Source organism: Trachurus trachurus, assembly GCF_905171665.1.
Source record: "Trachurus trachurus genome assembly, chromosome: 24".
Classification (NCBI taxonomy): domain Eukaryota; kingdom Metazoa; phylum Chordata; class Actinopteri; order Carangiformes; family Carangidae; genus Trachurus; species Trachurus trachurus.
In genome coordinates, this window is record NC_139910.1 from 254,608 (window position 1) to 278,351 (window position 23,744).

The 23,744-nt window shown below is 41.9% G+C and overlaps 2 protein-coding genes across 2 annotated transcripts in view; one reads left to right on the forward strand and one right to left on the reverse strand.

Annotated features, from left to right (window-relative positions):
* The window catches only part of LOC311007046 (activator of 90 kDa heat shock protein ATPase homolog 1-like), a 119,864-nt gene that overhangs the window by 6,165 nt on the left and 89,955 nt on the right, over window positions 1-23,744 (reverse strand). The gene's annotated exons all lie outside the window — the stretch shown is intronic.
* vipas39 (VPS33B interacting protein, apical-basolateral polarity regulator, spe-39 homolog) lies at window positions 28-22,815 on the forward strand. Its single transcript, XM_084000482.1, has 19 exons — window positions 28-76; window positions 437-529; window positions 3,582-3,687; window positions 3,773-3,904; window positions 4,039-4,074; window positions 5,076-5,140; window positions 12,184-12,240; window positions 12,418-12,510; window positions 12,623-12,656; window positions 12,799-12,901; window positions 14,105-14,132; window positions 14,227-14,300; window positions 16,343-16,418; window positions 16,502-16,636; window positions 18,548-18,589; window positions 18,678-18,854; window positions 22,176-22,265; window positions 22,365-22,469; window positions 22,577-22,815. Exons 2-19 carry the CDS (start codon window positions 437-439, stop codon window positions 22,595-22,597), a joined length of 1,467 nt encoding a protein of 488 aa, XP_083856608.1. The 5' UTR covers window positions 28-76; the 3' UTR covers window positions 22,598-22,815.

The following is a 23,744-nucleotide window of genomic DNA, read 5'->3' on the forward strand; positions in this document are numbered from 1 at the left end:
GCGCCACGGGACCGGAAGCTGCTCCGCTGCTGTCAGTGAAGAGGAGGAAGAGGAAGAGGAAGAGCAGCAGCTGAAGGTAAAAACAGCTGATCAACAGCTGATCACTGATCACTTCAGATCGATCATCTCTCTGCTTTTAAAGCGCCAAACGGCCGCGCGCTGACGTCACTGATGACGCCGCGTGTCAATCAAACAAGACGTTTGTCAGCCTGTTAGCATGTAGCATGCTAACTAGCTTCCTGCTGCTAAAAACAGACACACACACACACACACACACACACACACACACACACACACACACACACACACACACACACACACACAGTGTTATTGGTCCATTAGCTGCAGAGCTAACAGAGCTACAGTAACAGCTGCTGCAGGTTTTATTGATCCTGTTCGTGTTGACAGTGTTAATAAAGTTTTTTTGTGTGTGCAGATGATGAAGAGTAAACCTGATGAGGAAGACTACTGGAACAGCTCCAAGTTCAAAGCCTTCACCTTCGACGATGAGGACGACGAGTACAGCAGGGTGAGACCATGTTACATATTATAATTATATTCACATTATAAATGCTTTTATTTTGTAATTAGGGCCACGGGCAATCGCACCGGGCACTGGTCATAGCTGCAGGGACCAGTGCCCACTAAAGGACGTTCACACTAAATCTGTGATGTAACATTAAACAACACACTGAAGTTTCACCAACTCAGTATAAAACTTCAAGAAGAGAAATGTGAATATAAGAAGTAGAGGAGCAACGAGTCAGTTCAAGTGGGAACACGTCGTCACCGCTACACTAACTGTAATCATAAATATACATTCATATCAGCATCACCTAACCTCAAGCATACATTAACCCATTCACTCACATACTGTATGTCCATAGTTTGACTCATAATACATTCATTTCCATATACACATATGGAAGCCTATGTTCGTATATACAGAAACATCACGGTCATTTCCTGCTGTTGAGAAGTTTGGTTGATACAGGCACAGAGGAATGTTTGTATTGATTGTGTCTGCACAGAGGAAGTTTATATCTCTCTCTCTGATATCTCTATCAGTTCAGGAGAGTATAATCAGTATGTTGTGTTGTTGTGTTGTTAACCCTGTGTGTTGTTGTGTTGTTGTGCAGCTGCAGGAGTCGAAGCAGGCGGTGTTGTGTTGTTGTTGTGTTGTTGTGTTGTTAACCCTGTGTGTTGTTGTGTTGTTGTGCAGCTGCAGGAGTCGAAGCAGGCGGTGATGTGTTGTTGTTGTTGTTGATGTGTTGTTGTGTTGTTGTTGTGCAGCTGCAGGAGTCGAAGCAGGCGGTGTTGTGTTGTTGTTGTGTTGTTGTGTTGTTAACCCTGTGTGTTGTTGTTGTGTTGTTGTGCAGCTGCAGGAGTCGAAGCAGGCGGTGATGTGTTGTTGTGTTGTTGTTGTTGTTGTGCAGCTGCAGGAGTCTAAGCAGGCGGTGTTGTGTTGTTGTGTTGTTAACCCTGTGTGTTGTTGTGTTGTTGTTGTGCAGCTGCAGGAGTCGAAGCAGGCGGTGTTGTGTTGTTGTGTTGTTAACCCTGTGTGTTGTTGTGTTGTTGTTGTGCAGCTGCAGGAGTCGAAGCAGGCGGTGTTGTGTTGTTGTTGTGTTGTTGTGTTGTTAACCCTGTGTGTTGTTGTGTTGTGGTGCTTTAGCTGCAGGAGTCGAAGCAGGCGGTGTTGTGTTGTTGTTGTTGTTGATGTGTTGTTGTGTTGTTGTTGTGCAGCTGCAGGAGTCGAAGCAGGCGGTGATGTGTTGTTGTGTTGTTAACCCTGTGTGTTGTTGTGTTGTGGTGCTTTAGCTGCAGGAGTCGAAGCAGGCGGTGTTGTGTTGTTGTGTTGTTAACCCTGTGTGTTGTTGTGTTGTTGTGCAGCTGCAGGAGTCGAAGCAGGCGGTGATGTGTTGTTGTGTTGTTGATGTGTTGTTGTGTTGTTCAGATGAAGAGAAATCAGCCGTTTATCGTAAAACGGCAACAGAAGAATGTATTTTGTGTAAAGACGCTCTACGGACTACAGATCTGTGTCCCACAGAAAATACGTCACCAACTGACACGGGAAAGGGCGGCATTTGGTGTGTGACGTCACCTACGCGACTTGTAGTCTTTCTGGTCACGGATTCTTCTGAATTTTATTCTACAATAGCTTTACAACAAACTGCTGATTTCTCGGGATGAAACGTGATGTTTTAAACAGGTAGAGGACATATTTTTTTCTCATGGCACAATTCAAACGGATCACGAAATAAAATTTTCAGTCCCGTTCATTTGAATGGCGAGTTTTTCAGAGTTGAGGTCCCATGGCGCCGTTACTTCCTGCTTCCGCTTAGGCTCTCTATATAGAGAGAGAGTTGATGATGTTTCTGTGTTGCAGCTCTCAGTGATTCGTCCTCCAGACTCTACGCTCCAGAGCTGAGGAAACCTAAATCTGAATACAAGGTAACAGGAAGTCTGGTAATCTGGTTATAATCTGGTTATAGACTGTTAATCTGGTTATAGTCTGGTAATCTGGTTATTGACTGTTAATCTGGTTATAGACTGTTAATCTGGTTATAGTCTGTTAATCTGGTTGTAGACTGTTAATCTGGTTGTAGACTGTTAATCTGGTTATAGTCTGTTAATCTGGTTATTGACTGTTAATCTGGTTATAGTCTGTTAATCTGGTTATAGACTGTTAATCTGGTTATAAACTGTTAATCTGGTTATAGACTGTTAATCTGGTTATAGTCTGTTAATCTGGTTATAGACTGTTAATCTGGTTATAGACTGTTAATCTGGTTATAGTCTGTTAATCTGGTTATAGTCTGTTAATCTGGTTATAGTCTGGTAATCTGGTTATTGACTGTTAATCTGGTTATAGACTGTTAATCTTGTGTTGTTGATGTGTTGTTGTGTTGTTGTGCAGCTGCAGGAGTCGAAGCAGGCGGTGATGTGTTGTTGTTGTGTTGTTGTGTTGTTAACCCTGTGTGTTGTTGTTGTGTTGTTGTGCAGCTGCAGGAGTCGAAGCAGGCGGTGATGTGTTGTTGTGTTGTTGTTGTTGTTGTGCAGCTGCAGGAGTCTAAGCAGGCGGTGTTGTGTTGTTGTGTTGTTAACCCTGTGTGTTGTTGTGTTGTTGTTGTGCAGCTGCAGGAGTCGAAGCAGGCGGTGTTGTGTTGTTGTGTTGTTAACCCTGTGTGTTGTTGTGTTGTTGTTGTGCAGCTGCAGGAGTCGAAGCAGGCGGTGTTGTGTTGTTGTTGTGTTGTTGTGTTGTTAACCCTGTGTGTTGTTGTGTTGTGGTGCTTTAGCTGCAGGAGTCGAAGCAGGCGGTGTTGTGTTGTTGTTGTTGTTGATGTGTTGTTGTGTTGTTGTTGTGCAGCTGCAGGAGTCGAAGCAGGCGGTGATGTGTTGTTGTGTTGTTAACCCTGTGTGTTGTTGTGTTGTGGTGCTTTAGCTGCAGGAGTCGAAGCAGGCGGTGTTGTGTTGTTGTGTTGTTAACCCTGTGTGTTGTTGTGTTGTTGTGCAGCTGCAGGAGTCGAAGCAGGCGGTGATGTGTTGTTGTGTTGTTGATGTGTTGTTGTGTTGTTGTGCAGCTGCAGGAGTCGAAGCAGGCGGTGAACAGCATCATGCGGCTGGTGGAGGAGGACGAGGACGAGGACGAGGTGGAGAGAGTCAGCTGGAGCGGAGAACCAGTCGGCAGTGAGGCCCCGCCCCCTCTCACCTCAGCTGAATGCTGCGCTCTGATTGGCCCAGGAGGTTCACCCTGCTGCTTGTGCGTCCGCAGGTATCTCCTGGTCGGTCCGAGAGACGGCGGCGTCCAATCAGAGGACAGAACACGCCTTCCCCCGGATCAACGCCGACGCCACGCCCATCAGCAAGAGCCAATCAGGATACTCACTGAGCTCGCTGTTCAAAGGTCAGTCACATGACCAGTCACATGATGAGGTCACATGATGAGGTCACATGATGAGGTCACATGATGAGGTCACATGATGAGGTCACATGATGAGGTAGTTCACGTGTTCACAGACTGATCTGCTTCCTCTGCAGGAAAAACCAGAGGCCACGCCCCCTCGCTGCCTGACGGTGAGACACACCATCAACTGTTGACAGTCTGTCTGAGAGAAGTTACGTAACAATATGTAACGATACGTAACGATACGTAACCATAGTAGACACATAATAAGACAAGGCAATTTTATTTGTATAGCCCGTTTTTACAAACAGTTTGTCTCAAAGGGCTTTACATGGCATCGTAGCAACATCCTCTGTCCTTAGACCCTCACATCGACTGAGGAAAAACTCCATGGAAACCCTTTTAACAGGGAAAAACAGGAGAAACCTCAGGGTGAGCAACAGAGGAGGGATCCCTCACCCAGGACGGACAGACGTGCAATAGATGTTGTTACAGACAAGAAAACAGTTTACAGTTTGTCACAGAATGTGCGGAATATGGAAATGTTAGCAGGAGTTGATGAAGGCAATAATAATAAAAGAGAGCCTAAGCGGAAGCAGGAAGTAACGGCGCCGTGGGACCTCAACTCTGAAAAACTCGCCATTCAAATGAATGAGACAGAAAATTTTATTTCGTGATCCGATTGAATTGCGCCATGAGAAAAAAATATGTCCTCTACCTGTTTAAAACATCACGTTTCATGAAGAGAAATCAGCCGTTTATCGTAAAACGGCAACAGAAGAATGTATTTTGTGTAAAGACGCTCTACGGACTACAGATCTGTGTCCCACAGAAAATACGTCACCAACTGACACGGGAAAGGGCGGCATTTGGTGTGTGACGTCACCTACGCGACTTGTAGTCTTTCTGGTCACGGATTCTTCTGAATTTTATTCTACAATAGCTTTACAACAAACTGCTGATTTCTCGGGATGAAACGTGATGTTTTAAACAGGTAGAGGACATATTTTTTTCTCATGGCACAATTCAAACGGATCACGAAATAAAATTTTCAGTCCCGTTCATTTGAATGGCGAGTTTTTCAGAGTTGAGGTCCCATGGCGCCGTTACTTCCTGCTTCCGCTTAGGCTCTCTATATAGAGAGAGAGTTGATGATGTTTCTGTGTTGCAGCTCTCAGTGATTCGTCCTCCAGACTCTACGCTCCAGAGCTGAGGAAACCTAAATCTGAATACAAGGTAACAGGAAGTCTGGTAATCTGGTTATAATCTGGTTATAGACTGTTAATCTGGTTATAGTCTGGTAATCTGGTTATTGACTGTTAATCTGGTTATAGACTGTTAATCTGGTTATAGTCTGTTAATCTGGTTGTAGACTGTTAATCTGGTTGTAGACTGTTAATCTGGTTATAGTCTGTTAATCTGGTTATTGACTGTTAATCTGGTTATAGTCTGTTAATCTGGTTATAGACTGTTAATCTGGTTATAAACTGTTAATCTGGTTATAGACTGTTAATCTGGTTATAGTCTGTTAATCTGGTTATAGACTGTTAATCTGGTTATAGACTGTTAATCTGGTTATAGTCTGTTAATCTGGTTATAGTCTGTTAATCTGGTTATAGTCTGGTAATCTGGTTATTGACTGTTAATCTGGTTATAGACTGTTAATCTGGTTATAGTCTGTTAATCTGGTTATAGTCTGTTAATCTGGTTATAGACTGTTAATCTGGTTATAGTCTGTTAATCTGGTTATAGACTGGTAATCTGGTTATTGACTGTTAATCTGGTTGTAGACTGTTAATCTGGTTATAGTCTGTTAATCTGGTTATAGACTGTTAATCTGGTTATAGTCTGTTAATCTGGTTATAGTCTGTTAATCTGGTTATAGTCTGGTAATCTGGTTATAGACTGTTAATCTGGTTATAGTCTGTTAATCTGGTTGTAGTTTGTTAATCTGGTTGTAGACTGTTAATCTGGTTGTAGTCTGTTAATCTGGTTGTAGACTGTTAATCTGGTTGTAGTTTGTTAATCTGGTTGTAGTTTGTTAATCTGGTTGTAGACTGTTAATCTGGTTATAGTCTGTTAATATGGTTGTAGTCTGTTAATCTGGTTGTAGACTGTTAATCTGGTTGTAGTCTGTTAATCTGGTTGTAGACTGTTAATCTGGTTATAGACTGTTAATCTGGTTATAGTCTGTTAATATGGTTGTAGTCTGTTAATCTGGTTGTAGACTGTTAATCTGGTTGTAGTTTGTTAATCTGGTTGTAGACTGTTAATCTGGTTATAGACTGTTAATCTGGTTATAGTCTGTTAATCTGGTTATAGACTGTTAATCTGGTTATAGTCTGTTAATCTGGTTGTAGACTGTTAATCTGGTTGTAGACTGTTAATCTGGTTGTAGACTGTTAATCTGGTTGTAGACTGTTAATCTGGTTATAGACTGTTAATCTGGTTATAGTCTGTTAATCTGGTTATAGTCTGTTAATCTAGTTATAAACTGTTAATCTGGTTGTAGTCTGTTAATCTGGTTATAATCTGGTTGTAGACTGTTAATCTGGTTATAATCTGGTTGTAGACTGTTAATCTGGTTATAATCTGGTTGTAGACTGTTAATCTGGTTATAGTCTGTTAATCTGGTTATAAACTGTTAATCTTGTTATAGACTGTTAATCTGGTTATAAACTGTTAATCTGATTGTATTCTGTTAATCTGGTTATAAACTGTTAATCTGGTTATAGACTGTTAATCTGGTTATAGTCTGTTAATCTGGTTATAGACTGTTAATCTGGTTATAGTCTGTTAATCTGGTTATAAACTGTTAATCTGGTTATAGACTGTTAATCTGGTTATAGTCTGTTAATATGGTTGTAGTCTGTTAATCTGGTTGTAGTCTGTTAATCTGGTTGTAGTCTGTTAATCTGGTTATAGACTGTTAATCTGGTTATAGTCTGTTAATCTGGTTATAGTCTGGTAATCTGGTTATTGACTGTTAATCTGGTTATAGACTGTTAATCTGGTTATAGTCTGTTAATCTGGTTATAGTCTGTTAATCTGGTTATAGACTGTTAATCTGGTTATAGTCTGTTAATCTGGTTATAGACTGGTAATCTGGTTATTGACTGTTAATCTGGTTGTAGACTGTTAATCTGGTTATAGTCTGTTAATCTGGTTATAGACTGTTAATCTGGTTATAGTCTGTTAATCTGGTTATAGTCTGTTAATCTGGTTATAGTCTGGTAATCTGGTTATAGACTGTTAATCTGGTTATAGTCTGTTAATCTGGTTATAGACTGTTAATCTGGTTATAGTTTGTTAATCTGGTTATAGTCTGTTAATCTGGTTATAGTCTGTTAATCTGGTTATAGACTGTTAATCTGGTTATAGTCTGTTAATCTGGTTATAAACTGTTAATCTGGTTATAGACTGTTAATCTGGTTATAGTCTGTTAATATGGTTGTAGTCTGTTAATCTGGTTGTAGTCTGTTAATCTGGTTGTAGTCTGTTAATCTGGTTATAGACTGTTAATCTGGTTATAGTCTGTTAATCTGGTTATAAACTGTTAATCTTGTTATAGACTGTTAATCTGGTTATAGTCTGTTAATCTGGTTATAAACTGTTAATCTGATTGTAGTCTGTTAATCTGGTTATAGACTGTTAATCTGGTTATAGTCTGTTAATCTGGTTGTAGTCTGTTAATCTGGTTATAGACTGTTAATCTGGTTATAGTCTGTTAATCTGGTTATAAACTGTTAATCTGGTTATAGACTGTTAATCTGGTTATAGTCTGTTAATCTGGTTGTAGTCTGTTAATCTGGTTATAGACTGTTAATCTGGTTATAGTCTGTTAATCTGGTTATAAACTGTTAATCTTGTTATAGACTGTTAATCTGGTTATAGACTGTTAATCTGGTTATTGACTGTTAATCTGGTTATAAACTGTTAATCTGGTTATAGACTGTTAATCTGGTTATAGTCTCTTAATCTGGTTATAGTCTGTTAATCTTGTTTTAGACTGTTAATCTGGTTATAGTCTGTTAATCTGGTTATAAACTGTTAATCTTGTTATAGACTGTTAATATGGTTATAGTCTGTTAATCTGGTTATAAACTGTTAATCTGGTTGTAGTCTGTTAATCTGATTGTAGTCTGTTAATCTGGTTATAATCTGGTTGTAGACTGTTAATCTGGTCATAAACTGTTAATCTGATTGTAGTCTATAAATCTGGTTGTAGACTGTTAATCTGGTTATAGTCTGTTAATCTGGTTGTAGTCTGTTAATCTGGTTATAGTCTGTTAATCTGGTTATAGACTGTTAATATGGTTGTAGTCTGTTAATCTGGTTGTAGTCTGTTAATCTGGATATAGACTGTTAATCTGGTTATAGTCTGTTAATCTGGTTATAGACTGTTAATCTGGTTATAGACTGTTAATATGGTTGTAGTCTGTTAATCTGGTTGTAGTCTGTTAATCTGGATATAGACTGTTAATCTGGTTATAAACTGTTAATCTGGTTGTAGACTGTTAATCTGGTTATAGTCTGTTAATATGGTTGTAGTCTGTTAATCTGGTTATAGACTGTTAATCTGGTTATAGTCTGTTAATATGGTTGTAGTCTGTTAATCTGGTTGTAGTCTGTTAATCTGGTTGTAGTTTGTTAATCTGGTTGTAGTTTGTTAATCTGGTTGTAGACTGTTAATCTGGTTGTAGTCTGTTAATCTGGTTGTAGACTGTTAATCTGGTTGTAGTTTGTTAATCTGGTTGTAGTTTGTTAATCTGGTTGTAGACTGTTAATCTGGTTATAGTCTGTTAATATGGTTGTAGTCTGTTAATCTGGTTGTAGACTGTTAATCTGGTTGTAGTCTGTTAATCTGGTTGTAGACTGTTAATCTGGTTATAGACTGTTAATCTGGTTATAGTCTGTTAATATGGTTGTAGTCTGTTAATCTGGTTGTAGACTGTTAATCTGGTTGTAGTTTGTTAATCTGGTTGTAGACTGTTAATCTGGTTATAGACTGTTAATCTGGTTATAGTCTGTTAATCTGGTTATAGACTGTTAATCTGGTTATAGTCTGTTAATCTGGTTGTAGACTGTTAATCTGGTTGTAGACTGTTAATCTGGTTGTAGACTGTTAATCTGGTTATAGACTGTTAATCTGGTTATAGTCTGTTAATCTGGTTATAGTCTGTTAATCTAGTTATAAACTGTTAATCTGGTTGTAGTCTGTTAATCTGGTTATAATCTGGTTGTAGACTGTTAATCTGGTTATAATCTGGTTGTAGACTGTTAATCTGGTTATAATCTGGTTGTAGACTGTTAATCTGGTTATAGTCTGTTAATCTGGTTATAAACTGTTAATCTTGTTATAGACTGTTAATCTGGTTATAAACTGTTAATCTGATTGTAGTCTGTTAATCTGGTTATAAACTGTTAATCTGGTTATAGACCAGGGTTTCCCGCAGCGCTTTCTTGTTAAGGCGGCCGCCTTAACAACAAAGAGCTGCCGCCTAAACTAACGTCTTAAAAAAATAAAAATGTAGCGATATTCACAGCACACACACACGACGGTGACATTAACGCGCGCCGCCACGTCTGCTCATAGCGCAGCAACAATGCAGCAGCGTCAGGCCGTCACTGAAACGCTCCGTGGAACCGAGACATGACACGGCGCGCCCGGTGTAAAAGTTCTCAGAATCAGCCCCGGTGACCGCGGCGCTGACGATTGGGGTGAGTCGCGAGCGTCATATGTCTTGGTAGAGCACGGCCGCTGCAGCGACCCTCCGACAGTCCCATCGCTGCGTGTCAATCCCCCCTCTCACTTTCTCCCCGCGTCCCCGTCTCTCTCCAGCTGCCCTTTCAAAATAAATGCATAAAAAGCCAGAGAAAAAAACTAAGTAGGGGAAACGCTGCTTTGTTTTCTCTGTCTTTTTATGGTTTAGTAATTCTTTCATTGGTGTAGTAGCAGCGTTCAGTTACCACGAGCGTAGTTGTGACCTGTTGTGATCATAGATGGCATGGCATATATGTTTTTTATGTAAGTCCCTGCGAAAAGTCCCATGACCAGCCAAACTCCTAAAAAAAGCGTGATTTATAGTTCATAACATGGTACTTTTGGCATATGGCACCAGGGCCGTTGCTAGGAATCCTGGGCCCCCTGAAAGTATACTAAAGTGGGACCCTGCCCCCTGACTTTTCCACTTTTACGTATCTATTATCATTTCTTATTTAGCCTACTTTGTTTTGATGCTAATGCAGCATTACTATGAGTATCAGTCAGGGTCTTATGCAGAATAATTCAGTCATACAAAGATTAGACTACTTGGGGTTTTTGTGGGCCCTACTGGGCGCTGGGCCCCTATAATGATCATCACCTTTCTCCCCTATACAACGGCCCTGTATGGCACTACAGGACCAGTTAAATATAAAACACAATTTTATACAATATACTGTATATAAGTAGGGGGTCCCCGCTCCATCTCTCCATCAGTTTGGGGGTCCTTGGCCTGGAAAACGTTGAAGACCCCTGCTCTACACACCACAGAGAAGCACACATGCATAACAGCAGCGCGCATGGTGAAAGCGAAACTTAATACGGCGCACCAACCCCCCCCCCCCCCCCCCCCACCCCCCGCCAACAGGACAGACACCACCTTAACTAACACATTTTCTGGGGGAAACACTGTAGACTGTTAATCTGGTTATAGTCTGTTAATCTGGTTATAGACTGTTAATCTGGTTATAGTCTGTTAATCTGGTTATAAACTGTTAATCTGGTTAAAGACTGTTAATCTGGTTATAGTCTGTTAATATGGTTGTAGTCTGTTAATCTGGTTGTAGTCTGTTAATCTGGTTGTAGTCTGTTAATCTGGTTATAGACTGTTAATCTGGTTATAGTCTGTTAATCTGGTTATAAACTGTTAATCTTGTTATAGACTGTTAATCTGGTTATAGTCTGTTAATCTGGTTATAAACTGTTAATCTGATTGTAGTCTGTTAATCTGGTTATAGACTGTTAATCTGGTTATAGTCTGTTAATCTGGTTGTAGTCTGTTAATCTGGTTATAGACTGTTAATCTGGTTATAGTCTGTTAATCTGGTTATAGTCTGTTAATCTGATTGTAGTCTGTTAATCTGGTTATAATCTGGTTGTAGACTGTTAATCTGGTCATAAACTGTTAATCTGATTGTAGTCTATAAATCTGGTTGTAGACTGTTAATCTGGTTATAGTCTGTTAATCTGGTTATAGTCTGTTAATCTGGTTATAGTCTGTTAATCTGGTTATAGACTGTTAATATGGTTGTAGTCTGTTAATCTGGTTGTAGACTGTTAATCTGGTCATAAACTGTTAATCTGATTGTAGTCTATAAATCTGGTTGTAGACTGTTAATCTGGTTATAGTCTGTTAATCTGGTTGTAGTCTGTTAATCTGGTTATAGTCTGTTAATCTGGTTATAGACTGTTAATATGGTTGTAGTCTGTTAATCTGGTTGTAGTCTGTTAATCTGGATATAGACTGTTAATCTGGTTATAGTCTGTTAATCTGGTTATAGACTGTTAATCTGGTTATAGACTGTTAATATGGTTGTAGTCTGTTAATCTGGTTGTAGTCTGTTAATCTGGATATAGACTGTTAATCTGGTTATAAACTGTTAATCTGGTTGTAGACTGTTAATCTGGTTATAGACTGTTAATATGGTTGTAGTCTGTTAATCTGGTTGTAGACTGTTAATCTGGTTATAGTCTGTTAATATGGTTGTAGTCTGTTAATCTGGTTATAGACTGTTAATCTGGTTATAGTCTGTTAATCTGGTTGTAGTTTGTTAATCTGGCTGTAGACTGTTAATCTGGTTGTAGTCTGTTAATCTGGTTGTAGACTGTTAATCTGGTTGTAGTTTGTTAATCTGGTTGTAGTTTGTTAATCTGGTTGTAGACTGTTAATCTGGTTGTAGACTGTTAATCTGGTTGTAGACTGTTAATCTGGTTATAGTCTGTTAATCTGGTTGTAGACTGTTAATCTGGTTGTAGTTTGTTAATCTGGTTGTAGACTGTTAATCTGGTTATAGACTGTTAATCTGGTTATAGTCTGTTAATCTGGTTATAGACTGTTAATCTGGTTATAGTCTGTTAATCTGGTTGTAGACTGTTAATCTGGTTGTAGACTGTTAATCCAGTTATAGACTGTTAATCTGGTTATAGACTGTTAATCTGGTTGTAGTTTGTTAATCCCAATCTGTAAACGTTCCTTTTCTTTGTGTGAATGATGATGTCATCATGATGACGTCAGGACTATGTTGGTGATTGGTCGCCTGAGGAGACGGTTCACAGGATGCAGCAGGGGAAGGTGAGAACACAAAGTACTGCAGTACTACCACAGAGTATATATATATATATATAGTGTGTATATGTAGTACTGTAGTAGTATATATATATGTATATACTACTACAGTACTACAGTAGTACTACACCGTGTGTAGTTGTGTAACCGTGTGTAGTTGTGTAACCGTGTGTGTGTCTTCAGGTCGTTTCTCTGGAGAAGTTTCGTTCTCTTCAGGACAAACTGCTGCTGCTGGATTTCGCCGTGAGCGCTCACGATGGAAACGTCATCACCGCGGTAACTTTATTTACAACCACATCTTAAAACTTTATTAACAACTTTATGAAATCAACTGAAAACTTTATTAACAACTTTATGAAAACAACTGAGCACAACGATTCTTTTTCAGATCCTGATTTATTTGAAGAGGACTCTGAGTAAAGGTGAGTGGTGGAAGCTCATGGTCCAGTCCTGATCTGGACCTGAGGATCTGGATGTGACCGGGTTGTGTTCAGTTCAGTTCAGTCCAGTCCAGTCCAGAGTTTATGCTGCAGTGTGTTAACATCTCCGTGTGTTTGTGTCCAGAGGTTTTGTTCCGGGAGCTGGAGAACAGACAAACAGCTCTGAGACATTTCATCCACTTCCTGACGGAGACGAGAGACCAGAGGAGACTGATGGAGCTGCTGAGGTAGAGACACCTGTCTGTCTGACTACCTGTCTGTCTGACTACCTGTCTGTCTGACTACCTGTCTGTCTGTCTGTCTGTCTGTCTGCCTATCTGTCTGTCTGTCTGTCTGACTACCTGTCTACCTGTCTGTCTGTCTGACTACCTGTCTGTCTGACTACCTGTCTGTCTGTCTGTCTGTCTGTCTGTCTTCCTTCTTTTCCACCAAACTGGTTCCAGTTCTAGTTCGGTGCTTAACTGGTTCAACTCTGGTTCCTCCAAAAACCACTTTGTTTTTCCGCTGGTTAGTCAGAACCCCATCCAGGAGCTGCTCGGGTCTCTGCTGCTGCTACAGTTAGAAACAGATCTGTTAGCCGCTAACAGCCTAGCTAACAGCGGCTAACGCTTCTGCTACAGTTAGAAACGGACCTGTTAGCCGCTAACAGCCTAGCTAACAGCGGCTAACGCTGCTGCTACAGTTAGAAACAGACCTGTTAGCCGCTAACAGCCTAGCTAACAGCGGCTAACGCTGCTGCTACAGTTAGAAACAGACCTGTTAGCCGCTAACAGCCTAGCTAACAGCGGCTAACGCTGCTGCTACAGTTAGAAACGGACCTGTTAGCCGCTAACAGCCTAGCTAACAGCGGCTAACGCTGCTGCTACAGTTAGAAACTGTTATAAACAGTTATAAACGGACCTGAACATTAAAACCTGGTCCGACCTGCGGGTGTAGAACACCGGACCTGACGTGGAAGCACAGACTAGACTTTTAATTAACGATAACTCTCATTCTAAACCCGGCTGAAAAAAAGAAGGAAAAAGCAGCCGTCTTCGCTGTAATCGCCGCGACCAGCAACTACGTTTTGACGGCGATATGTTTTGATATGAGCGTTAGCTGCTGTTAGCCACTGCCTGTAGCTCAGCTAGTTAGCTTCAACTGTGTTTACATCGATAAACAAACTTAATACATAGCGATAACGTGTCTGTATATCTTAGCGCTGGTCTTGTTGCTATGGTAACCCTGCTGCCAGCCCCAGGAAGAACCGGTTCTCAGCTCTGGCCCAGCAAGGAGTTGGTGCTGGTCTGGAACCAGTTCTAAGAACCAAGAACCGGTGCTAAGCAGGAACTAGCTCCGAACCAGCACCAGAACCAGCTCAGTGGAAAAGAGGCATCTGTCCACCTGTCTCACCGTCTCACCTGTCTCTCTGTCTCTCTGTCTGTCCTCAGAGCTCTCGGCAGGACGGAGGACGTAGCGGTACGTAGCACCTTCTGCTAACATCACGTGGCGTCATGGCGACCGACAGGATGCTGCTGACTCACTTTCTGCTCTTCTGTTTCCATGGCAACAGCTGCTGCAGTATAAAGAACACCTGAGCATCGCAGACGAAAACAAGAGGCGGGACTTCCTGAAGAGCTGCCTCAGGTGAGAGACGCCTGTAAAACGGCTGGTTGGTTTACGGCTAGTTGTTTTACAGCTAAGCTAGTTGTTTTACAGCTAGTTGTTTTACAGCTAGTTGTTTTACAGCTAAGCTAGTTGTTTTACAGCTAGTTGTTATACAGCTAAGCTAGTTGTTTTACAGCTAAGCTAGTTGTTTTACAGCTAGTTGTTATACAGCTAAGCTAGTTGTTTTACAGCTAAGCTAGTTGTTTTACAGCTAGTTGTTATACAGCTAAGCTAGTTGTTTTACAGCTAGTTGTTATACAGCTAGTTGTTTTACAGCTAAGCTAGTTGTTTTACAGCTAGTTGTTATACAGCTAAGCTAGTTGTTTTACAGCTAGTTGTTATACAGCTAGTTGTTTTACAGCTAAGCTAGTTGTTTTACAGCTAGTTGTTATACAGCTAAGCTAGTTGTTTTACAGCTAGTTGTTATACAGCTAAGCTAGTTGTTTTACAGCTAGTTGTTATACAGCTAGTTGTTTTACAGCTAAGCTAGTTGTTTTACAGCTAGTTGTTATACAGCTAAGCTAGTTGTTTTACAGCTAGTTGTTATACAGCTAGTTGTTTTACAGCTAAGCTAGTTGTTTTACAGCTAGTTGTTATACAGCTAAGCTAGTTGTTTTACAGCTAGTTGTTATACAGCTAAGCTAGTTGTTTTACAGCTAGTTGTTATACAGCTAAGCTAGTTGTTTTACAGCTAAGCTAGTTGTTTTACAGCTAGTTGTTATACAGCTAAGCTAGTTGTTTTACAGCTAAGCTAGTTGTTTTACAGCTAGTTGTTATACAGCTAAGCTAGTTGTTTTACAGCTAGTTGTTATACAGCTAGTTGTTTTACAGCTAAGCTAGTTGTTTTACAGCTAGTTGTTATACAGCTAAGCTAGTTGTTTTACAGCTAGTTGTTATACAGCTAGTTGTTTTACAGCTAAGCTAGTTGTTTTACAGCTAGTTGTTATACAGCTAAGCTAGTTGTTTTACAGCTAGTTGTTATACAGCTAAGCTAGTTGTTTTACAGCTAGTTGTTATACAGCTAGTTGTTTTACAGCTAAGCTAGTTGTTTTACAGCTAGTTGTTATACAGCTAAGCTAGTTGTTTTACAGCTAGTTGTTATACAGCTAGTTGTTTTACAGCTAAGCTAGTTGTTTTACAGCTAGTTGTTATACAGCTAAGCTAGTTGTTTTACAGCTAGTTGTTATACAGCTAAGCTAGTTGTTTTACAGCTAGTTGTTATACAGCTAGTTGTTTTACAGCTAAGCTAGTTGTTTTACAGCTAGTTGTTATACAGCTAAGCTAGTTGTTTTACAGCTAGTTGTTATACAGCTAGTTGTTTTACAGCTAAGCTAGTTGTTTTACAGCTAGTTGTTATACAGCTAAGCTAGTTGTTTTACAGCTAGTTGTTATACAGCTAAGCTAGTTGTTTTACAGCTAGTTGTTATACAGCTAGTTGTTTTACAGCTAAGCTAGTTGTTTTACAGCTAGTTGTTATACAGCTAAGCTAGTTGTATTACGGCTAGTTGTTTTACAGCTAAGCTAGTTGTTATACAGCTAAGGTAGTTGTATTACGGCTAGTTGTTTTACGGCTAGTTGTTATACAGCTAAGCTAGTTGTTTTACGTAAGGGATAATGCCCGACGAGGTGTCCATTATCAGAAATTAATGGACGACACGGAGGCGTGAACCGTCCGACGCGAAGCGGAGTTGTTTATAGCTAGTTGTTATACAGCTAGTTGTTATACAGCTAGTTGTTTTATAGCTAGTTGTTTTACGGCTAGTTGTTTTACGGCTAATTGTTTTACGGCTAGTTGTTTTACGGCTAGTTGTTTTACGGCTAGTTGTTATACAGCTAGTTGTTTTACGGCTAATTGTTTTACGGCTAATTGTTTTAACGGCTAGTTGTTTTACGGCTAAGCTAGTTGTTTTACAGCTAATTGTTTTAACGGCTAGTTGTTTTACGGCTAAGCTAGTTGTTTTACAGCTAATTGTTTTAACGGCTAGTTGTTTTACAGATGTTTGTTGTCTGTTTGTCTCCAGTCTCCCGTTCAGTCCCGAGGACGCGGCTCACGTCCAGGACCACTACACTCTCCTGGAGAGACAGATCATCATTGAGGTCAGAAACTGGTTTAAACTGGTTCATCTCAGACTGAACCGGTTTAGCTCCATGGTGACTCCTCCTCTCTCTCTGGTTGCTAGGCGACAGACCGGCAGGCGGAGCGCGGCGGGAAGGTGGAGGTCTTCCAGAAGTTTCCACGGAGAGCTTCGATCCTCAACATGCCGCTGGTCACGACGCTGTACTACTGCTGCTTCTACCACTACGGCGAGCCCGAGGTCAGTGTCGTCATGGTAACGGTCACTACGGCGAGCCCGAGGTCAGTGTCGTCACGGTAACGGTCACTACGGCGAGCCCGAGGTCAGTGTCGTCACGGTAACGGTCGTACTACTGCTGCTTCTACCACTACGGCGAGCCCGAGGTCAGAGTCACGCCCGTCAAAGGGTTAATAACACTACCTATACACTTCCAGCGTTTGAGCTAGGCTAATTAGCGACTTTAGGTGGAGGCAGGCTAACACTACCTATACACTTCCAGCGTTTGAGCTAGGCTAATTAGCGACTTTAGGTGGAGGCAGGCTAACACTACCTATACACTTCCAACGTTTGAGCTAAGCTAATTAGCGACTTTAGGTGGAGGCAGGCTAACACTACCTATACACTTCCAGCGTTTGAGCTAAGCTAATTAGCGACTTTAGGTGGAGGCAGGCTAACACTACCTATACACTTCCAGCATTTGAGCTAAGCTAATTAGCGACTTTAGGTGGAGGCAGGCTAACACTACCTATACACTTCCAGTGTTTGAGCTAAGCTAATTAGCGACTTTAGGTGGAGGCAGGCTAACACTACCTATACACTTCCAGCATTTGAGCTAAGCTAATTAGCGACTTTAGGTGGAGGCAGGCTAACACTACCTATACACTTCCAGCATTTTAGGTGGAGGCAGGCTAACACTACCTATACACTTCCAGCATTTGAGCTAAGCTAATTAGCGACTTTAGGTGTAGGCAGGCTAACACTACCTATACACTTCCAGCATTTGAGCTAAGCTAATTAGCGACTTTACTGTAGGTGGAGGCAGGCTAACACTACCTATACACTTCCAGTGTTTGAGCTAAGCTAATTAGCGACTTTAGGTGGAGGCAGGCTAACACTACCCATACACTTCCAGTGTTTGAGCTAAGCTAATTAGCGACTTTAGGTGGAGGCAGGCTAACACTACCTATACACTTCCAGCGTTTGAGCTAGGCTAATTAGCGACTTTAGGTGGAGGCAGGCTAACACTACCTATACACTTCCAGCGTTTGAGCTAAGCTAATTAGCGACTTTAGGTGGAGGCAGGCTAACACTACCTATACACTTCCAGCGTTTGAGCTAAGCTAATTAGCGACTTTAGGTGGAGGCAGGCTAACACTACCTATACACTTCCAGCATTTGAGCTAAGCTAATTAGCGACTTTAGGTGGAGGCAGGCTAACACTACCTATACACTTCCAGCATTTGAGCTAAGCTAATTAGCGACTTTAGGTGGAGGCAGGCTAACACTACCTATACACTTCCAGTGTTTGAGCTAAGCTAATTAGCGACTTTAGGTGGAGGCAGGCTAACACTACCTATACACTTCCAGCATTTGAGCTAAGCTAATTAGCGACTTTAGGTGGAGGCAGGCTAACACTACCTATACACTTCCAGCATTTTAGGTGGAGGCAGGCTAACACTACCTATACACTTCCAGCATTTGAGCTAAGCTAATTAGCGACTTTAGGTGTAGGCAGGCTAACACTACCTATACACTTCCAGCATTTGAGCTAAGCTAATTAGCGACTTTACTGTAGGTGGAGGCAGGCTAACACTACCTATACACTTCCAGTGTTTGAGCTAAGCTAATTAGCGACTTTAGGTGGAGGCAGGCTAACACTACCCATACACTTCCAGTGTTTGAGCTAAGCTAATTATGGGCGATACGGCTCTATCTCCCTTGTTACTGCACGCACAGTGGAAAGGATGGTGTCTATCTGCTGGTCATGGACTCGGGAGTGAGGCAAGACACGGAAAAAATCCCCTTAAAGGCTGAGGAGTTGTGATGTCAGAATTTTGACTTTTTTTTTTTTTACAGACAAAACAACTTTAATGACCACACACAGAATAAGTTTCCGTTGTTGTTCTAATCTCTGGTTCTGCTCCGCTGCAGGGAACCTTCAGCAGTCCTCTGAACGTCCGCCAGACCTTTAAGGTGAGAACCGCCTCCTGTTGGACGTTAGGTGTGTGTGTGTGACCTGTGACCTCTGACCTCTGACCTCTGACCCCTGACCCCTGACCAGGTGTCAGAGAAGCAGTACTTTGTGACGGCGCTGGCGGCGAGGGCGAAGCTGAAGGCGTGGTCGGACCTGGACGCTCTGTTCACCGGCAGGAACTGGCTCGGCTTCGCCAGGAAGAAGTCTCCGCTCGGCTTCCACCGCGTGGTCGACGTGCTGCACAAGAACTCCGCCCCCACACGGGTGAGGGGGAGGGGCCTGTGGGGGGAAGGGGGCGTGGTCTGTGTCATGTGGCGTGGGAAGGGGGCGTGGCCTCAGTGACCAGAGGTGGGGGCTTGGAGTTTATACTTGAGACTTGACTTGGACTCAAGTCCCGATTTTGATGACTTAAGACTTTCTTGATCAAATCAAAAAAAAGACTTGAGACTCTACTTGGACTTGAGAGCAAAGACTTGAGACTCTACTTAGACTTGAGACTCTACTTGGACTTGATGCCAAAGACTTGAGACTCTACTTGGACTTGATATCAAAGACTTGAGACTCTACTTACACTTGAGACTCTACTTGGACTTGATGCCAAAGACTTGAGACTCTACTTAGACTTGATGCTAAAGACTTGAGACTCTACTTGGACTTGATGCCAAAGACTTGAGACTCTACTTAGACTTGATGCCAAAGACTTGAGACTCTACTTGGACTTGATGCCAAAGACTTGAGACTCTACTTGGACTTGATACTCTACTTAGACTTGATGCCAAAGACTTGAGACTCTACTTAGACTTGATGCTAAAGACTTGAGACTCTACTTGGACTTGATGCCAAAGACTTGAGACTCTACTTGGACTTGAGACTCTACTTGGACTTGATGCCAAAGACTTGAGACTCTACTTAGACTTGATGCCAAAGACTTGAGACTCTACTTAGACTTGAGACTCTACTTGGACTTGAGACTCTACTTAGACTTGATGCCTAAGACTTGAGACTCTACTTGGACTTGAGACTCTACTTAGACTTGATGCCAAAGACTTGAGACTCTACTTGGACTTGATGCCAAAGACTTGAGACTCTACTTGGACTTGATGCCAAAGACTTGAGACTCTACTTGGACTTGATGCCAAAGACTTGAGACTCTACTTGGACTTGATGCCAAAGACTTGAGACTCTACTTGGACTTGATGCCTAAGACTTGAGACTCTACTTGGACTTGAGACTCTACTTAGACTTGATGCCAAAGACTTGAGACTCTACTTAGACTTGAGACTCTACTTGGACTTGATGCCAAAGACTTGAGACTCTACTTGGACTTGATGCCTAAGACTTGAGACTCTACTTGGACTTGAGACTCTACTTAGACTTGATGCCAAAGACTTGAGACTCTACTTAGACTTGAGACTCTACTTGGACTTGAGACTCTACTTAGACTTGATGCCTAAGACTTGAGACTCTACTTAGACTTGAGACTCTACTTGGACTTGATGCCAAAGACTTGAGACTCTACTTAGACTTGAGACTCTACTTGGACTTGATGCCAAAGACTTGAGACTCTACTTGGACTTGGGGCGGCAGTGGCTCAGGTGGTAGAGCGGGTCGTCCAATGATCAGATGGTTGGCGGTTTGAATCCCGCTCTGTCCCGGTTGCTGCCGTAGTGTCCTTGGGCAAGACACCTTACCCACCTTGCTCCTGATGGATCGTGGTTCGCGCCTTGCATGGCAGCTTCCGCCATCAGTGTGTGAATGTGTGTGTGAATGGGTGAATGTGATGTACTGTAAAGCACTTTGGGTATCGTTCAGATGGAAAAGCGCTATATAAAATACAGACCATTTACCATTTACCATTTACTTGAGACTCTACTTGGACTTGAGACTCTACTTAGACTTGATGCCAAAGACTTTAGACTCTACTTAGACTTGAGACTCTACTTGGACTTGAGACTCTACTTAGACTTCATGCCAAAGACTTTAGACTCTACTTAGACTTGAGACTCTACTTGGACTTGAGACTCTACTTGGACTTGATGCCAAAGACTTGAGACTCTACTTGGACTTGAGAGCAAAGACTTGAGACTCTACTTGGACTTGATGCTAAAGATTTGAGACTCTACTTGGACTAGATGCCAAAGACTTGAGACTCTACTTGGACTTGATGCTAAAGACTTGAGACTCTACTTGGACTTGATGCTAAAGACTTGAGACTCTACTTGGACTTGATGCTAAAGACTTGAGACTCTAATTGGACTTGATGCTAAAGACTTGAGACTCTACTTAGACTTGATGCTAAAGACTTGAGACTCTACTTAGACTTGAGACTCTACTTGGACTTGATGCCAAAGACTTGAGACTCTACTTGGACTTGAGACTCTACTTAGACTTGAGACTCTACTTGGACTTGAGACTCTACTTAGACTTGAGAGCAAAGACTTGAGACTCTACTTGGACTTGATGCCAAAGACTTGAGACTCTACTTAGACTTGAGACTCTACTTGGACTTGAGACTCTTCTTAGACTTGAGAGCAAAGACTTGAGACTCTACTTGGACTTGATGCCAAAGACTTGAGACTCTACTTGGACTTGAGACTCTACTTAGACTTGAGACTCTACTTGGACTTGATGCCAAAGACTTGAGACTCTACTTGGACTTGAGACTCTACTTGGACTTGATGCCAAAGACTTGAGACTCTACTTAGACTTGAGACTCTACTTGGACTTGAGACTCTTCTTAGACTTGAGAGCAAAGACTTGAGACTCTACTTGGACTTGATGCTAAAGACTTGAGACTCTACTTGGACTTGATGCTAAAGACTTGAGACTCTACTTGGACTTGATGCTAAAGACTTGAGACTCTACTTGGACTTGATGCCAAAGACTTGAGACTCTACTTAGACTTGAGACTCTACTTAGACTTGAGACTCTACTTAGACTTGAGACTCTACTTGGACTTGATGCCAAAGACTTGAGACTCTACTTAGACTTGAGACTCTACTTGGACTTGAGACTCTTCTTAGACTTGAGAGCAAAGACTTGAGACTCTACTTGGACTTGATGCCAAAGACTTGAGACTCTACTTGGACTTGAGACTCTACTTAGACTTGAGACTCTACTTGGACTTGATGCCAAAGACTTGAGACTCTACTTAGACTTGAGACTCTACTTAGACTTGAGAGCAAAGACTTGAGACTCTACTTGGACTTGATGCTAAAGACTTGAGACTCTACTTGGACTTGATGCTAAAGACTTGAGACTCTACTTGGACTTGAGACTCTTCTTAGACTTGAGACTCTACTTAGACTTGAGAGCAAAGACTTGAGACTCTACTTGGACTTGATGCTAAAGACTTGAGACTCTACTTGGACTTGATGCTAAAGACTTGAGACTCTACTTGGACTTGATGCTAAAGACTTGAGACTCTACTTGGACTTGATGCCAAAGACTTGAGACTTGAGACTTACAACATAGGGACTTTCTCCCACCTCTGTCAGTGAGCAGCGTGTGCTGTGATTGGCTGACAGCTGTGTGCTGTGCTGTGATTGGCTGACAGCTGTGTGCTGTGCTGTGATTGGCCGACAGGTGCTGCAGGAGTACGTGGCGCTGGTGGACGACGCCGAGCTGCGGATCGCCCTCGCTCAGAGACACAAGTGTCACGACATCGTCATCAACGTGAGTCACAACGGCCAATCACAGCCACTCAGGGGGCGGGGCTTATTTATCAAAGGGGCTGTGATGTCATGAGTCCTGACGTGTCTCTCGGCCAATCAGACGTACCGGGACCTGAAGGACCGGCAGCAGTTGCTAGGATACCGGGGGAAGGTGGAGAGAGGATCAGCGGAGGAGAGGAAGATCAACGAGCTCCTTGACAACCAGGTGAGGAAGAGGAGGAGTCTTCATCTTCATCCTCATCTTCATCTTCATCTTCATCTTCATCCTCATCTTCTTCTCTCACACGTCACCGACTGTTTCTTCTCTTTCAGCAAATCCGCTGGAAGAACTGAGGCTTTTATTGTGAAAAACTGTGACTGTTTCCTGTGTGTTCATCAGTTACCGTGACAACAAGATCATCAACCAATCCTCCCCCTCAGAGCGCTGGGTGGGTGGAGCCTATTCATCTCCACATACGTTGTCATGGAAACATTCCTGAAAGAAAAATGTGTTTTTTTTTTTATAAATATGAATAAAATAAAAATATTAAAACAAACAATAAATATATGAAACCATTGAAACGTTTCTGTGTTTGGTGTCAGTTGAATCATCTTTGTGTTTGCGCATGAATCAGATGATTTGTTGTGGTGAGTCGCCATGGAAACAGGATGATGGAGGTTGACTTCATGGGTTAAAGGTCGAGGTTCAGACTCGTCTCCTCTGATCCTTCAGGTGTCGCCATGACGACGGTCAAACGCTGCTCAAGAGTTTTGATGTTTTATATGTTTGTAGAACAGCTGAAAGAAAAGTTCAGTTTAACCAATAAAGATCCTTCCTCATCTCCATCACGTGACTTTATTAGAGCCAATCAGAGAGGAGTAGTAGTAGTTTTTATTTGTCCCCGTAGGGAAGTTGAGTTGCAGATCACACTCTTGACATTTCATCTAAAAAAAAAAAAAACAACACAGATAAAAACAGCCAATCAGAGAGGAGATAGAGGTTTACCTGTGAGTCCTGCTGCCAGGTGAGTCCTGCTGCCAGGTGGATCCATCAGGACCTGGTTCTGAGGAGCAGAAACCTCCTCCACACGGTTCAGCTTCTCTCAGCTGTTTGTTACCACAGAGATACTAATACACAGAAACATGTTGCAGGAAAAAAAAAAAAAAAAAAGCTTCTTTTAATAATATATTTAGTAATATTTTTTATTTCTTCTGTTTCATCTGAATGAACACAACCTAGTGAGAAGATGAGATGATGTTGTTACTGCATTACAATACAATGAACCTGCAGCTGCTCATCACACACACACACAACACACACACACCACACACACACACACACACACACACACACACACACACACACACACACACCACACACACACACACACACCACACCACACACACACACACATACACACACACACACACCACACCACACACACACACACACACACCACACACACACACACACCACACCACACACACACACACACACACA

What these genes read in the sequence shown, in the direction of transcription:
- vipas39 (XM_084000482.1), top strand. Translation starts at nt 437, where the DNA reads ATGATGAAGAGTAAACCTGATGAGGAAGACTACTGGAACAGCTCCAAG. An exon ending in GAGCGGAGAACCAGTCGGCA is followed by an intron (nt 3,688 to 3,772) that starts GTGAGGCCCCGC and finishes GTGCGTCCGCAG; the next exon opens with GTATCTCCTGGTCGGTCCGA. An exon ending in AGAACTCCGCCCCCACACGG is followed by an intron (nt 18,855 to 22,175) that starts GTGAGGGGGAGG and finishes ATTGGCCGACAG; the next exon opens with GTGCTGCAGGAGTACGTGGC.